Genomic DNA, 18,301 nt, shown 5'->3' with positions numbered 1-18,301 from the left:
AGTTACAGATAGGTAGCCGTGTTGGTCTGCCATAGTCAAAACAAAATAAAAAAATTTTCTTCCAGTAGCACCTTAAAGACCAACAAGGTTAGTACTTGGTATGAGCTTTCGTGTGCATGCACACTTCTTCAGATACCAAGATATCTGAAGAAGTGTGCATGCACACGAAAGCTCATACCAAGTACTAACCTAGTTGGTCTTTAAGGTGCTACTGGAAGAATTTTTTTTTTATTTGGTTTAGAAACTGCAGTACTACAAAATAATATAAAAACATTGTCTAAAACTTATGAGTTTCTACTAGAATGGCACACAAAATATGAAGAAATTAAGGATGCTATGACGAAATGGGCAATGGATATAGGACATAATACTGAATATGTAAAATGATCAAAATTATGGAATACAGGGTTAAAATTCACAGCATGTACATCATTAAAAGAAAATCTGTTAAAAATGATGTATAGGTGGTACCTTACTCCAACCAAACTAACAAGGATGTATAAAAAAAGGAAGTAAAAATTGTTGGAAATGTGGGGTGAAAGAAGGCAGGTTTTTTTCACATGTGGTGGTTATGCGACAAGGTGAAAACGTACTGGGATAACATATATAACAAATCAAAGAAGATCTTCAGATACACATTTCAGAAAAAAAGGAAGCATTCTTGTTAGGTATGGTTGGAAAAGATATTGCAAAGAGTGATCAGAAACTGTTATTATATGCAACAACAGCAGCGAGATTATTTCTAGCACAGGTTTGGAAACAACAGCAATTGCCAACAGTGGAAGACTGGCAACAGAAGGTAATGGAGTACGTAGAAATAGCTAAATTAACTGGGGAAATTTGACAATAGGGCGATGAAACATTTCAAAAAGAATGGAAGAAATTTATGGTGTACATAGGAAAGATTTGTATGAAATAGAAAAACCAGCAGAATAGAAATAAGCCTCATAATGTGTAACACAAATATTTTTATTGGAACACAAAAAGTACAATGTAATCAATATAACCAAATGTATTTACAAATAGTATATGGATAGACAACCACGATATGAAAATAAAAATGGTATGTATAAAAGGGTTTATATACTCATAGACAATTCACAGACAATTGAGTAATCAGAATAATAACATTTAGAATGGATAAATACAATGCGAAAAATTAGAAGTGACATAAAGAAGCCAGAAGAAGGAAGGAGGGAAGTCAGCTTGCAGGAGCAAACTATAAATGTACAATGTAATATATGTATTTAAAGTATGAAGTATGTAAAACTAATAAAGATTATATTAAAGAAAGAAAGAAATTTATTCAGGAAAGCGACCAAATCACAGAATCTCTGGTGACAGAATTCTTACAGGTAAAACAGCTCAGCTTACACAACAGGCTTGCTCTTCATTTTTTGCTTGTGGATTGGGGCAGGACATGTGCCTTAATTGGTTCAGAATGCTGTACCTATGTGACGGACCAATCCCTGAACATTATGGGATATTTAAATGCCATACATGAATGAGGGGGTAAACTAACGGACATAAAACATGAAGGGCTGTTGGACTATAATTTACGGGATTGGTTACCAAACTAGGCTGGCTCAGGCAACTCCTTAAATGGATCTTATTTACTGTAGTTGTGGTTGTACTATGTATATTGCTGTTTTGTTGTGCTGCACTCTGTCTAAATCAGGCATAGGCAAGCTCGGCCCTCCAGATGTTTTGAGACTACAATTCCCATCATCCCTGACCACTGGTCCTGTTAGCTAGGGATGATGGGAATTGTAGTCCCAAAACATCTGGAGGGCCGAGTTTGCCTTTGCCTGGTCTAAATCCATGCTGCTCTCTCTTGTGCTGTACTGCCCAACACCCTAGTTGTGGTGCCTTACCCTTCAGAGCTTACTCCCGTTCCCCGACCGCAGCCACCTTCCCTGAATATGTGCAGATGCAACACCTGGGTGAGGGAGAATATGTGATTTTTAGAGAACTTTAGTGGTGCGGAGAAAGCATTTGCGGTTCTTTCAGAACCATAAGCAAATCTATCTTCCGAAAGGGGAGCTGTTACGGAATTACTGGGGGGGGGGCACACAAGCGAGAGCCCAGTTCCGTTTCAGGTCTTACCATACACACTTAGGGCATGAGACAATGAGCTCAAGAAAGCCCTCGTCACACCAAGCATAACGTATATTTTGTTAATAAAGACTCGGCTTCCTTCTTATAATTGAAACCTTTACCAATACAAACAAAGGCTTGTGAATGAACTCTGTTTTTGCATGTTACCACATGAGGACCAAGGAGGAGTGTTGAAATTTGACAGTCAGCCAATAGCGTGTAAGCAAATAGCGGCCTCTAGTGGACAGACTCTTTTCCCTCATAAGCTGCCTTTCTCTTACCATTCTGCAAGGTAGCTCAGCTCGAGCTTTTGCCCGCTTGATTAAGCAGCTGAGTGGCCGCCTGCTGCAAGAACAATGGACTTATTATATTAACAACCCATTACCCGGTTTCGATAGCTCAAAAACTGTTACACTGTTAATCAATGAAAGGTCTGTAGGCAATGAAACAGTTCAACACATCATCAGAGATCTACAACCTCTCCTAGACAATGGCAGTTCTCTTTCTCAAGCTCTGGGAGGAAGACCTTTCATTGCCTACAGACAGCCACCCAATCTTAAACAACTCCTCACCCACAATAATACAACGGCCAGACTTAACATGGACACTGGTACCAGAGCCTGCAATAAACCCAGATGCCAACTTTGCTGCCACATACACCCGGACAACACCATTACTGGCCCCAACAACATCAAACATACCATCTCAGGACTATTTACCGTATTTTTCGCTCTATAAGACGCACCAGACCACAAGACGCACCTAATTTTTGGAGGAGGAAAACAAGAAAAGAAATATTCTGAATCTCAGAAGCCAAAACAGCAAGAGGGATCACTGAGCAGTGAAAGCAGCCATCCCTCCTGCTGTTCTGGCTTCTGGGATAGCTGCGCAGCCTGCATTCACTCCATAAGACGCACACACATTTCCCCTTACTTTTTAGGAGGGAAAAAGTGAGTCTTATAGAGCCAAAAATACGGTAATTGCTCATCTTCTAACATTGTATATACTGTCAAATGCCAACAGTGCCCTTCAGCTCTCTATATTGGACAAACAGGACAAACCCTACGCCAAAGGATAAATGGACATAAATCTGACATCAGGAATCACAAGACAGATAAACCAGTAGGCAAACACTTCAATCTCCCAGGACATTCTGTACAAGATCCCAAAGTAGCTGTCTTATTACAAAAGAATCTCAGAAATAGACTGGAAAGAGAAGTTGCTGAATTGCAACTTATTACCAAACTTAAAACCATGGAGAGACCTGGTCTAAATAGAGACATTGGATTCTTATCTCATCATACATATACATTATACATATATAAAGCTATTTTTAGCCATCTCACCCCTTGCTTTTTCCTGTAAGACCAATTGCAGTCGTTAACAGTCGTCAACAGGTTTACCACACCTATCAGCCAATCACCCATTCCCACCACCCTTCTGAATAATACCCCTCCCCACCCTCTCACTATATATAAGGGTCTGATGACTTCTGTTTCAGTGTATCTGAAGAAGTGTGCATACACACAAAAGCTCATACCAATAACAAACTTAGTTGGTCTCTAAGGTGCTACTGGAAGGAATCCATCCCCTTGATCATTTGCGTTGCCCTTTTCTGAGCCTTTTCCAGCTCTACAATATCCTTTTTGAGGTGAGGCAACCAGAACTATAACAGTTCTGTGCAGAATTATGCAGTTACACCAGAGGTTTTGTACCTTCTTTGAGTCCACGGCTCCCTTGACTGACTACATTTTTTCTGCAGCACCCCTGTGGGGCTCAGGAGCCCAGTTCTGTCACCCCTTGCCTGAAGAGCTGGCAGCCTCCCACCCTTTATTGAACACCCTCCCTTGTGGAGCCTTGTCTCCTCTCGCCTCTCCTTGGGAGTCCTCTGGGCAGCTGCTGCTCCCACCGTGGTCTCTGAGCTGCCCCCCTCCCCCAAGAGAGGTGTCCCCAGCGATCTGGGACTTGTCTGTACATTCCCAACAGCAAGGGCTGGTGGACTAGCTGGCTTGGCTCCCTTGCTTGCTTACTCCAAGGCCACCTCAGCTCCTGGCAACCAGCACCCCCTGGCCAGCCCCAGAGACACCATTCACCTGCAGAGCTTGTAGCCAGGGCTGCTGCAAAAAACAGCTGTGCAAGCCTTTGGGAAGCAGAGATGTGAGAGGGCATCAGAGGAGGGAGCGAAGGAAAGAGGGACAAAGACTAGTGTGGCCCACAGCACCCCTGACCATCCTTCAAGGCACCCCAGGGTGCCACGGCACACTGGTTGAAAACCACTGAGTTGCACCATAGTTTTGTATGGAGGAGGAAGCTTAAACTCCTCTCGCCTAAGTAAGACGACAGGACGATGGGGGCTAGCTGAGGCCAAACTGAAATTAATGGGGAATTGCCCCATTTTCCTTAATGGACTAGTCTTCACTGGCTGGCAGGTATATATTAGTATCAATCCCCCACCCTAGAATAGAATTGTAGAGTTAGAAGAGGCCATTTAGTTCAGGGGTCTAAATGTTTACCATCTGTGGGCCAGATCACACCCACGGAGATTGTCCGTGGGCCGGACTGGCGCAGTGAGACGCCGGAAATCGCGTTTGTGCAGAAGTGATTTTCAATGCCTGGACATGCGCAGACGCGATTTCCGGTATCTGCGTGTGCACAGATGCGATTTCCTGCGCTGCTTGATGAGTCCCCGCACTGCGCTGCGCTGGTTTAGCACAGCATGCAGGGGACTCGCCAAGTGGGTGGCTCGGTTCAGGGGCAGTTCGGGGGCCGGTAAAACGGTCTTTGTGGGCCGCATCCAGCCCATGGGCTGCATGTTGCCGACTCCTGATCTAGTTCATCTAGTCCAACTAGATGTTTGCATATATAAGTACATGTGGATGTGAGAAACCTGCAAGCAGGATCTGAGCACAAAGTACTATCCTGTCCAGTAGTTACCAGCAACTGATATTGAGAATCACCTTCCAGACTGAAGCTGTGGTCTGATATCCATTTACTAAGGAGTAAGCCCAAACTGAATGGGATTTACTGCTAAGTAGACACGACTAGGATTGCAGTGCGTCACATTCATTTTAGCATCTTACAATTTCTACCAGCCATGAAAGCTATGCTCTGCCTCCATTGTTGGAAGCAGTATGTCTCTGAATGCCTGCTGCTGGGCATCAGTGTTAGCAGATCTTGCAGGTTGGGTGAACTGGATTGAAAAGATTGCTTACTCTGGAATTCAAAGGATTTATTCATGCAGGAACTATTTGCAGGATGAGTGGAGATGAGAGAGACATGGCAGACATCTTGCCTCAACAAACTGGGAGAGAACAACAAACAATAAATGGGTCCACTTTTTGGGGTGGCATTCACTTAAACGAAGCAAAGACTACAAACAAATGCTGGCTAGATTGCAAGACAAACAGTACCCTTGTGGGGCTTCAAGTAGCACATGCATAAACTAGAATATGTTTGCTTTTCTTCAACACTCACAAGTGTGTGTGTAAGAAAATGTCCAACTAGGTGCACAGTGGCCAACTAGGTGCCCTTTATGGGAAACCAAGCAAGATGGGACCTGAGCACAAGAACACTCTTTTGCCTTGGGATTTTCAGCAAGATATTCAGAAGCATCACTGCCTCTGACAGCAGTGGCAGAGCATAGCCTCCATCATGACTAGTAGCTCCTTTTGGTAAGAGGACTGACTGCCCACCTAGAAATTATTTTATTAACTAAGAGTTATACAGTGGTACATCGGAATAGATACGCTTCAGGTTACATACGTTTCAGGTTACAGACTCTGCTAACCCAAAAATAGTACCTCGGGTTAAGAACTTTGCTTCAGGATGAGAATAAAAATTGTGAGACTTCTGGGTCGGCGCCATCACCGAATGGCGGACTCCCTCCGAGCTCCGGAGGGAGCCTGCTGGGTAGGGGTCGGGTCCTGCCGCGCCGGCGACGCGGGGACCCTCAAAAACCATGGGCGGTGATGCCCATGGACTTGGTGACTCGGCGGGCACCGTTTGCGCCCCCCCGATCCGCGAAGGAGCCTTTTTAAAGGCTGCGGAGCGGGTGACGGGGGGTGGTGGTGGTGCTATGAGTCCACTGCTTCCCCTGCCTAGCGAAGCCGCATGCCATTCGGCGGAGAGCAACGACTTCTTCTTTGGAAAATTGTGGATTTAAAAGAACAACCCGTGAGTAAATTTATCGGACTTAAAAGGAAAAATTTGATTTATGAATCTGGAGCGAGCGGGGGAGGTGCAAAAAGGAAGTCCGCCCCCCCCCCATTGTAGATGTTTTAACGCAAGGATTTGACAACTAAGATCGAGAGATGAACTTGTTTATTTGAAAAAAAAAAAATTAATTTCACGAAGGGAAATTACAAGTAATTGTGCTGGAGGAGAAGATTGGTTTGTGAGAACTAAAATGCAACCCCCCGGGAACCGGGAGCGATCCGTTATGAGAGACTGGTGAAGAGACACGGAAACTTTGACAGCTGTCAAAGTAGCTGTCAAAGCAGGAAAATAAAAGAGAACTGTGTTACGATGGCTTTGCTGGTTAGATTTGTTACAATTTGGACACAAATTATTGGAAATAAAGGCAACAAGTTATTTGACTTTTGGGTCTGATCTTGAAAGAAATTAAGTTACCATATTCCCTCTAGAGGGAGGTCGGGACATTGCAACAGTGGCAGCAGTGGAAAAATACTATGAAATTGAGCAGGATTTGTTATCTCCTGGGAAAGCTGCAAAAACGAAGCATTATTTTGTCTACAGAGGTTTCTACACTAAAGGAGACAATGGATTTATCTATTGAAGAAAGGAAGGGACTTGACGTAAGTTTATGTTCCTGAATAAATAAAGCCTCTGTGGAGAACAAGAAGTTTCTGAATTAGAAGGTTTTTGCAGCAGAACAGGAAAAGAAACCTGAGGAATAAGAGCTGGACTAAACTCGAAGTTGGAACATTTGGGACATCCAGACTTTAAAAGGATCAAGAAACAGAATTTGAGTTATACTCTTAAACATAGAGGTCTGGATGGAAGAAGAATGATCTTTTCTGAGAGTTTCTCCGAGATTGGACTTTCTGAAATTAAAAGCTACTAAAAAAATGGCAACGCCTAGGGCTTGCCGATCGAAAGGTCGGCGGTTCGAATCCCTGCGGCGGGGTGCGCTCCCGCTGCTTGGTCCCAGCGCCTGCCAACCTAGCAGTTCGAAAGCACCTCCGGGTGCAAGTAGATAAATAGGGACCGCTTACCAGCGGGAAGGTAAACGGCGTTTCCGTGTGCGGCTCTGGCTCGCCAGAGCAGCGATGTCACGCTGGCCACGTGACCCGGAAGTGTCTCCGGACAGCGCTGGCCCCTGGCCTCTTAAGTGAGATGGGCGCACAACCCCAGAGTCTGTCAAGACTGGCCCGTACGGGCAGGGGTACCTTTACCTTTACCTTTAAAAAACGGCAAAGTGGAATTGAGAGAGATCTAGACATGGACGTGGGTTCTCCAGGCTGGCAGTAGACAGATGGATGAACTTTGGGGATCGGAACCGGGAAAGGGGGGAGGGAGATTTGGAATCCAAAGGCTGTAAAATTACATATTTTTTCTTTCTTTTCTTTTCTTTATTTTTCCTTGCTTTATAAAAACAGGGGAATTCGTGGAAGGGAATTGGGGTCGATCTTAGGGAAGTATAAAAAATATAAGGAGAAATGGTTAAATAAGATAAATTAATTTTGAATAAATGGGTTATTTATAATTATAATAAGGCTTTAAAATTTGGGGTAAGAATTTGTGGAATTAACTTAATGGAAATGGAATACAAGAGGGGGGGGGAAGTCCTGGAAAGATGTCAATGAAATTAAGTGTAAACTTTATCCTTTTCTTCTTTCTTTCTTTCCTTTTTCATTCTGGAAACTTTAATAAATATTATTTTTTTAAAAAAAGAGAATAGAAATTGTGTGGCGGCAGCAGGAGGCCCCATTAGCTAAAGTGGTGCTTCAGGTTAAGAATAGTTTCAGGTTAAGAATGGACCTCCGGAACAAATTAAGTACTTAACCTGAGGTACCACTGTATCCTGCTTTATCAATGAAGCCCTCAAAGTGGTCCGGAGTATTTATAAAAGGCAGCAGGTGCATTATAAACCATACACACAAATCAGTCAGGAGCAGATGCTGGATGCTGTCTTCACATGCCTTCTCTTCCTCTCACTTATGGGACAGCTGATGTTAAATGGGCCATAGATACATATATGCACATGCACATCTATGTAAATAAATACGTACAATTTAAATGTGCCTATTTCTATATATCTATCACATTTATTTATACTTGCTCCAATAAATTCAGGAAAGAATGCATGGTTCCCCTACATGTATTATTATATATTATATACTATATTTTGACACATAAGTATTAGCATGTTAATATTTATGTAAATTATACGCAATTTTAAATAATTATGCAATACACAGACACACACACATCTCCATATCTATATTTATATCTTGTATAAAATTATACCAGTCTGTGTAAAAAAAGAAAGCAAACGTAAGCGGTGTGGGGGTGGGAGGAAGAAAGCCCCCCCGCTTCTCTCGTTGCAAAGGTTTTGGACAAGGCAAGGGGGCGGGGCAAGATGCCCTCACCCAAGATGGCGACGGCGGCGTTGTGTTCTGATCACGTGGTCAGACAGACCCCCCCCTCCCGCTCCTCCTCCTTCTCCTCCTCGAGCGCAAGGCGATTGTGACGAGCCGCCGAGGAAGGCCCGCCCCTCCCCAGCGCTTACTCCCTCCTCCTCCTGCGCGTGCGCTCTTTCCACCCCGGCTGGGCTTCCCTTTCCCCTCCGTGCCTAGCAAAAGGTCCCGGTCGCCGGCCGGGCCGCGGGAAACAGCCGGAGCCGCCACGATGAGGAGCAGAGCGCCGCCTCTGCCTCTGGTTTTTCTGCTGCTGGGGGGCTGGGCGTCCCTGTGCGGCGCCTTCTACCTGCCGGGCTTGGCCCCTGTCAGCTTCTGCGACGAGGGAGGCGAGAAAGCCGGATGCAAGGTGTGTAGGAGAGGGAGGGGGGTCGAGAGGAGGAGCCCCTTCCTCGGGGTGGGGGAGGGGGGCACACACCGAGCCCCTCCCCTTCCCCCAGGTGTACCCCCCTTGTTCTAAACACCCCCCTCTTAAGCTTTTCTCCTGGGTGGGAAGAACCCCCCCACTGCCAAGCTTATCATTCCCTTTAAATAATTCATACGTAGTAGTAGTAGTAGTTAATTCATTTGTATATATGTTCCTCTATAATATATTCATTTTCCCTGACAAGGGGCTCAAGGCATCTTACCAATAAAAGCAGAAACAGATGAGAACCTAGGAAGAAACGGTGGTGGGTTTTTTTTTAATCATTAAATACCGATAGAATGAGCATTTAAATACACACATACACACGCACACACTGGGAACTTGACTGGCAGAGCTTTTCCGGGTAGTGCAGGGCCTCTTTTTTTATCCAGTCTGGTCTGAAGGAGTGGCAGGAAGGATGGTAGTAGCAGTTCTCTCCTGTGGAGTTTGCAAAACATTTTGAAGGGTGAAATTGCTTTTGCATCCCCCGGGAACTTTGACTTGGCTGTTAGAGCAGATGAATCTCAAGGGGTGTCCGGAGCACTATCCAGTCCTGATGTGTTGGATGACTTTCAGTTGGTCAGCCATGGGCAAGGTGCTTGGGTCAGCCAAGGCAACCGCTTGTGCTCTGGGCGCTTGCCCCGCTTGTCCAGTTAAAAACCATCAGCTGTGCCCCTGTCTGTACAAGGACAGCTTAACTTCCGTTGTATATCCTCTGCAAACCTCTAGGCTGGATTACTGCAATGCATTATTATTATTATTATTATTATTGCTGCCCCTGAAGACTGTTCAGAAACTTCAGTTGGTGCAGAATTCATTAGCCAGGTTACTCACTGGGGCAAAACACCTTGAGCGTATTACAACTGCACCGGCTGCCAATTAGTTTCTGGGCCCAATTCACCTCTTCCCATGGCATATTAGCCGACTGGGACGCTTTGATCATTCTGAGGCCCTTCTCATGTGCCTCCTCCGTGAGAGGTCAGGAGGGTGGCAATACAATAACGGGCCTTTTCTGCAGTGGCTCCCTGTTTAAGGAATGCTCTCCTCAGGGAGGCTCACCTGGTGCCTTAATTACGTATTTTTAGGCACCTGGTGAAAACACTTCTTTATAACCAGTCCTTTGGCTGATTAACATTCTATGGACTATTAAATGTGCTTGTGGGAGGGGGGGTTATTGGTTTGTTGTGCTTGTTTTCTTATGTATTTTGTATATTTGTGTTGTGAGCCAGGCTGTGATCTTTGGATGAAGGGCAGTATACAAATTTAATAAATAAAAATGTATTCAGCGTACATAGGTGTGCACAATGCTTTACAGGGTGAATAAAAATCAATGATTTTTTAAAATCAGATTTTTAAATTTTAAATTGGATTTCTTTGATTTAAATAGGTTTTTTTAATTTAAATTGGATTTTTAAAAATTTAAATCGGATTTTTAAAATAAAATGCTTTTGGAGGAAAAATCTTTCTAAAGATAGCTTTCATCATAGTCCAAAGGCTATTCAACAGGAAAGAAGAATTTGTTTTAAGTTTTTCATGTGTGCTAAAACTCAATCTGAGGTTTTTTTAAAATAAAAAAATTGTTTAACCACATCAGTTAACAAACATGGATACATATGCTGTAATGTTATTGTTTTAGTTAAATAAATTGTTAAAATTATTATTAAGAAAAATATTATTTTTCTCTTTCCAGTAAAGTACGGCAGAAAAGTTGTCCAAATATAAACAGTTAACATTTTAAGCCTCACAATAATTTCATAACTATCTGTCTATGTATTTCTAATAGTATAACCAAATCAAATTTTTTATATAACTGTAAAAACTACTCTGAAAATTTATTATTTCAAAAATGAATCCTTCATCTGGTTGTAAATATTAAGATTATACCAGCAAGAATGAGTCTTTCTGTAAAAAAAATTATTTAAACCAAGTCTTACTGACTAGTGATTTACATTGTGATTTAAATCGATTTGATTTAAATCAAATCCACCCAGATGCTTTATTTAACCATTTCCCCCCAAAGTAAAATTGTTTGAAACCAGATATGTATGTATGTATGTATGTATGTATGTACCAGTACGTATAGAGCCAGCAGGCCTTTGCAGCTCCTCAGTTTTTATTTTTTGATTAGCCAGTTTCCTCAAATGGTTATCTGCTTTTTTAAAAAAGATTGTGTTCTATGTTTTAATGTTGTACACTGTCCCAATATTTTTTGTACAGTGTAGTGGCAGAGCAGACATAGTTTTGTGTTCCAAAATATTCTTCAGATTCCGACGTATAAGACGACCTTTTAACCCTGGAAAAGAGGTTAAAAAGTCGGGGGTCGTCTTATACGCCGGGTATGGCTGCAGTGGGCGGTGGGTTCCGCGCCGGGATGAAGCTGCCTGGCAAAGCTGCCCAGCGATGCTAGGTCGGCTTCGCTGGGTGGCTTCCTCCCGGCACGGAGCCCGGCGGTCACTGCTGCGGCGGCAGCAGCTTCACTGGGCAGCAGCAGTGGGCGGCGGGCTCTGCTCCGCGCCGGGAAGAAGCCTCCCAGCGAAGCCGGCTTAGCATCACTGGGCAGCTTCGCCGGGCAGCTTCATCCCAGCGCGGAGCCCGCCGCCCACTGTCGCTGCCCAGTGAAGCTGCCGAAGCATATAAGACAGCCCCCCAAATCGGCAGCTGCCAGTTTGGGCAGTCGTCTTATACGCCCAGTCGCTTAATACACCGGAATCTACGGTAAATGAAATCATTAGCTGCCAATTGTATGTGGTCTTTCCTTTATACTCTGAGAAGAAGTTTGACATGATTTTTTCTAAGTATATAAATATAAGATATATGCATATAATGTGTCCTTGAAACAACTCCAAGAAATGGGTCAGGCTAAATGATTTAGACTGTCCTAAGGCCCTTAGAGCTACCACTTGTTTCTGTGACTCCTTTTGCACCTTCAGTGGCCTAGCATGGAGTTAGTGGGAACATCAGACCTAGATACCAAATGTGGCCCTCCAGGCCTGTGCACCTGGCCCTTGAGACCCTCCAGGCCACACTCCCCAGTAGCCGTGCTTGCTTGCCTGGATGGAAGGTAAAATTTGCATGCATTATTCTGCCCCCTCTTAGTTCTGCTTCCACTTGTCTTTGACTCCTGGGAGGCTCTTTGGTTGAAAAGGTTCATCGTCTCTGGCCTAGCAATTAGTAATAGAGCAAGGGAAATTCTCTCATTTCCTTTATCTCCACAACAGGGAATTTGTTTTCCTGCTAACGTTCACCTGTGTTGGTTGTTTGTCAGGTTGCTGTTGCAACCTTCAGATCTATAAGTGAGAGATACAAGGTGGAATAGTTCTGAGGCAAATAATTAAGACGGTGGTATCTGCTTAAGGCTTTACCCCTGTGTAAACCCTCTTTTCCTACTTCAATGTTCAAATTTATTGCGCCTCAATGACTCATTTCCTGTCTTCCCCTCATCCACCCACTGACCTTGAATAGATCTATTTTATGTCACACCCACAGTAGTTCAGGCTTAGGGAAGCCCTATTCCAACAAAACAGGGCATTTCCCCTCCCCTCTGTACAGCCCTATTCCTCTGTCTTGCTCTGAGAAAAAAAGTATGTATTCAAATTTAATTGCCACTCCACCTAGATATACTGCCCTACCCGCTTTTGACATTCAGTTGGCTATATAGTGGTACCTCGGGTTACATACGCTTCAGGTTACATACGCTTCAGGTTTCAGACTCCGCTAACCCAATAATTTTACCTTGGGTTAAGAAGAACTTTGCTTCAGGATGAGAACAGAAATCACGTGGCAGCGGCGGGAGGCCCCATTAGCTAAAGTGGTTCTTCAGGTTAAGAACAGTTTCAGGTTAAGAACGGACCTCCGGAACGAATTAAGTTCTTAACCCAAGGTACCACTGTATATCTCATCCAGGCTTTTCTTTTTCTTTTCTTTTTTTGCAGTTTTTGCAAACTATTTTAATTAAAATATTAATTCCTTCAATAAGTCCAATGTCTGGCACGTGATGAGATATACATTGGGGTGGGGTGGGGAGAGGCAGGAAGAGAAAAACAACCTGGTTACAAGACCACAATTCTCTCTCTCTCTTTTTAAGCGCTAATATTGAAATGGGGCAGCATGGAAGGGGAGGGGGTGAAGGAGGCAGCAGTCAGGCCTTGTTTTGCATCACACAAACAAGATTGTTTTAGGAAAGAACATTCCCACCCCCTCCCAATGTTGAGCCTGCCCAAAATTTCATCATCGATGCAAGCAAAAAATGCATGAATGAAGCGACAGGGAGGGGTTCTCAAGTACCGCTCATAATTCAGCCCCCACCAAACTGGGGCTCTACAGCAGCTTCGGACTACAACTCCCATCTCATCCAAGCTTTTCTAACGTGGGAAGCAGGTAGGACTTAACCTCTCCCAGTCGGTGCACCTAATGGTTGGGATTGCATAAGATAAGAACAGCCTGCTAATGTCCTATCTAGTCCTGCAGGACCCGAGCACAAAAGCAGTCTCCCCCCTTGTGGTTTCTAGCAACTGGTATCTGGAATAATTAATTATTACCTCCAACTGTGGGGGTGGAGCAACTGACAGACTTATCCTGAATTTGTCCAATCCTCTTTTATTGCCTTCTAAGTTGGTGGCCATCGCTGCCTCCCGTGGGAACTAGTTCCATAGTTTAACTGTGCTGCGTGAAGAAGCATTTTATCTATCCTGAATCTTCCGACTTTTAGTGTTATGAGAGAGGAAGAAAGTGTCAGGGAAGAGTTAGAAGTTTTCAGTTTCTCAGAGGGAGAAAGCATTCCCCAAGGGGGGGGGGAGGGGAGCAGTGAATCTAATAGAAGAGAGCAAGAGGAAGAACAGGGAGGGACCGGCTGTTCCCAGGAAAGGCCAGGGTTCAGTTCTAGCTCAGATTGGGAGGAGGGGAGATACAGGCCAGCTCTAGCCAGGAGGTGAGAAAAAAGAGCAGGAAAGCGAAGGGAAGGGCGCCTTCGCCATTTTGAGGGTGGCTGGTCATGGAGAAGCAGAGCTCAGAAGGGATCTGAAAGAAGTGACTCTGAGGAATAATAGTTAAGAACCGTTTATAAGATTGTTTTGTTAATACGCAATAAAAAGTTATAAAAGAACAAGAAGCGTTTGTGTGGTGATCTGAAGAGGACAACGACCAGGCCTGGCAGAATACCTTCTGCTCTGCGCTTCTTCACTATAAGTAAGAAGGAGAAGCCAAAATGGAGGGAGCTGTGGCGCCAGTTGGGCAAAGAGAAACCCCAGCGCTCCAGCTAACATTACAGGACTTATGGCAACAGAACTTACAGTTGAAAAGTCAAGTCGACGTACTATCAGCAGCACTGGGAGAACATAGAACCATACTGCAAGCGACGTGTGGAGATAGAGTGAGGAAAACTTTTACTATACGTCCACGTAGCTTCAAGGGAGAAAGCTCTGAATACATGGCTTTCAAGACAGAAATTTCTTACATAATTGAGATAAAGGATAAAGAATTTCAATTGGAGCAAGATAAGGTTGCTTATGTGATTAATTTCTTGGAAGGGAGGGCTAAGGACTGTGTTATACCCCTAATATCTCGGAGGGATGCCGCCCTAGGAAATCTACAAATGTTTCTGCAGTATCTAGACATGATTTTCTTAGACCCTGCGCATGAAACAACCACAGCTAGGCAGCTGTTGAGAATGAGACAAGGAAAAGACACTGTGGGAGTTTATTGGTCCAACTTTAGTTTGCTGGTGCAGAAATTAAAATGGGATCTGAATTCCCCAACAATTGCAGCCCTTTTTAGGGAAGGACTGAATAATGAGATTTTAGACCAGTTGGCCCAAATGCCAGAGCCTAGTTCCATGGACTCTCTGGTCCGAACGTGCCTGCAATTGAGCCTACACATAGAACGCAGGGCTAGTGAAAAGAAGGAACAATGGAGACCGTGATGGCAGGAAAACAATATCGAAAGTACAGAAAGCAGAATGGGCAACGTGCCAGGACGAGAGCGGCCAGAGCCCATGGAATTAGGGGCAGCCAGACCCCTCCCAGTTACTACCTCTTCCATGGTGAGAGGAAATGCAGGGAGAGGAAGAGACACGAGACGTTGCTTTGTCTGTGGAAAACCAGGGTATCTAGCACGACAATGTCGCAATCGTAAAGGATGGGAGTCTCTATCTGGAGCAGACGTGGGAGAAGACAATTGCCTGAAGGAACTGCATCAGGGAAACGAAGGTCCCCGGCTGGAAATGGGAGCTTGCAGCCGGGTGGAGGAGCAATAGAAGGCTCTCACGCGGAACCACCTATCCCAGGACTAACGGTGAAGGTGCAACTACAACTACCCAATGGACACAGGGTCCAGGTAGAGGCGCTGTTAGACTCAGGAGCGTCAGCAGATTTCATAGACCAGAAGTTGGTACAGGAACACAAAATCGCTTTGTTACCTTTGAATTTCCCACTGTGAGTGAAAACAATCGACGGCAGACCGCTACTTTCAGGAGAAGTGACTTACAAGACTCCACCAATGAGAATGGATATGGGTAATCACTCAGAGACAAGGGCATTTCATGTGACCAAACTAGCTGGGCACCCGATGGTGCTGGGCATGAGTTGGCTCAATCGTCATAATCCAGTGATTGCCTGGCATCAAAGGTCTTTAGTTTTTGGTTCGATCTATTGTAACATCAAACACTCTGCACTTCAATCAGGAGAAAGCCGTGCTTGGCTTATCCCCAGCTAGCTGTGTAAAGCTGCCTGGGCTTGTGATCCTAAAATGCTTGGCTTTTTAATTAACCAAACCTTGCTTCCTTTATGAACTTAGGAGTTTGCTCAAATTCTAGCTCTTTACTACATCTAGAGCAGGGGTCAGCAAACTTTTTCAGCAGGGGGCCAGTCCACTGACCTTGTGGGGGGGCAACACTATATGGGGGGGGGATGAACGAATTCCTATGCCCCACAAACAACCCAGAGATGCATTTTAAATAAAAGCACACATTCTACTCGTGTAAAAACACCAGGCAGGCCCCACAAATAACCCAGAGACGCATTTTAAATAAATGGACACATTCTATTCATGTAAAACACACTGATTCCCAGACCACCCATGGGCCGGATCCGGCCCCCGGGCCTTAGTTTGCCTACCCATGATCTATTCTAGAGGTTATGGCAAGTCTCCCCCTCAACCAAACTCATAGCAACATGTTCTTAACAAATTGTGAAACCACTTTGAGAGGTAGTGTAGTTGCTGAGAGACTGAATCTGGTACTCCCTGGTTTGCATCTTGTCTCTGCCGTGAAGCCTTGTGGCGTTCCTTAATCATTGCTATATTTATTTATTTATTTGAAGTGTTTCCCCTTGCTCTTCAGCTGGAGAAGTCTTCCAAAGCAACTTACAAAGATTGGTAACAAGGCAGTGCCAGCATTCAGGCATTCATTGTAAAGGACGCAGTTCAGTAAGAAAAGGGATTGGGGGGGGGGAGCACACTCAGGTGCTAGTTTTTAGTTACAGAGCTTTTGTAAGGATCAGGTGAAAAGGAGAAACTGTTTAGGGAGAGGAGGAACCAAAAGTTTCAGGTGTCTCAGCAGAGTTGGTGGAATGGGCTTCTTTACCTTCTCTCTCCCCCTTACATAGACTAATTTAAGAATTTAAATAATTATTTGTAGCAATCGGTTCTTTAAGAAACTGAATATTTTAATACATGTTTTTAAAGCATTGTTACCTACTATCTTTATGTGTTTTATCTTGTTTTTTGTTACCCACCTCAGAAACTTGGCTGAAGGGCAGCTTATGAATATATGAATAAAAATCCTGGTTCCTCCTTTGATTACTTTCTTTTAATAAGCTACCTGAATTTCCTCTGTATGCTACTGATACAGGAAGCAAGGCTGTATTTGTTTTACTACAGCAATTCAGCGAGAGTAACTGGTTGTGCTGGTACCAGGGGAAAAGGAGCCACACGACCCCCCCCCCCCCAAAAAAAAACCTATTTGAGGTTTCCCCCTCTTTTATTCCCAGGCTACTTCTGGCTTCAGATTTATGGCAATGTAAATTCTGTGCATCATGGTTTCACGAGAGGCATTATATGATCAGGTGGATTGGAAGACTTAGTTTCAAATTATGTCTCTGCTTTGGGCCCACAAGGAAGATTCTGCTTATAAGAACATCGGAGCACAGCTGGATGGATCAGGCCAATGACTCATCTAATCCAGCATTCTGTTCTCATGGTGGCAGACCGGGTGCCTGCAGGAAACCCGCAAGTGGGACCCAAGCACAAGAGCACTCTGCTCCCCTGAGATTCCCAGCGGCTGGTATTCAGAGGCGTAGTCCCTCTGACATGATCGCTCAAGCTCATTAGTCTGTCTGAAATGGGAATGCTAACGAATGACCTGCTAGAGTTAACTGTGGGAGCACACAAATAAATACAATAAGATGCTGCTTGTGTAGAAGAACGGAGATGGGGAACCTATGGCTCTCCACATGCTTTTTTGGGCTCCCAGCTCCCATCTGACCCAGCCAGCATGGCCGGTAGTGGGAGACATAGTCTGACAGCATCTGGAAGGTCAGAGATTGTCCACCCCTAGCCTAGAATTGTCCATCCTTAGATTGTCCATCCCGAGCTTGGGGTTGTGGTGTGGCTCAGTTGGCTGGTAAAGTATGCACATAGGATAGCATTTCCAACAGTGAGCCTGCCTGGTGCCTCCTCATTTGCCTGCACTGCCTCTCTTTTGTCCATCCATGGAAATAAAGGCACATATTCCAGCCAGGCATGAGCACTTAAGGAGCGCATAGCATGGCTTGGGGAGAGTCCCAAGGGCCTGATTGGCTTGGCAGTTTCCTCAGCACTCAGGTATTGGACTTGACTCATTGTGATTGCACATAGAAATAATTAAATTTACTGTCTGATCTTACTGTATTTATTGGGCACAAGATCCACTGATTTCAATAGGATTTGCTTCCTGTTAAATCTGCTTAGAATAACAGCATTGTGCAGAAATCCTGAGTACACTTATTAGTGAGTAGGAGTCATTGAACTCAGTGGGATTTCCTTCTGAGTAAACGTGCTTAGGATTAAAGTGTTGGGATAACTTCTTTAGAACTGTTAAGTGTGGAGAATGCTTTAATGTTCTTTAATAACTTTTTAAAAATTCTGTCTTGGATTTTAACATTCAACT

The 18,301-nt window shown here is 44.3% G+C and overlaps 1 protein-coding gene across 1 annotated transcript in view; it reads left to right on the top strand.

Moving 5' to 3' along the window:
• The first annotated feature begins 8,909 nt into the window (after positions 1-8,909).
• LOC307208218 (transmembrane 9 superfamily member 2-like) overlaps positions 8,910-18,301 on the top strand; it is a 54,247-nt gene continuing 44,855 nt past the window's right edge. Inside the window, exon 1 of the mRNA XM_079962796.1 lies at positions 8,910-9,105. Coding sequence (XP_079818922.1) covers positions 8,968-9,105 — 138 coding nt within the window. The 5' untranslated portion in view covers positions 8,910-8,967. The remainder of the gene's footprint in view (positions 9,106-18,301) is intronic.

Source organism: Podarcis cretensis, assembly GCF_951804945.1.
Source record: "Podarcis cretensis genome assembly, chromosome: Z".
Classification (NCBI taxonomy): domain Eukaryota; kingdom Metazoa; phylum Chordata; class Lepidosauria; order Squamata; family Lacertidae; genus Podarcis; species Podarcis cretensis.
This window is presented reverse-complemented; position numbering and strand designations above follow the sequence as displayed.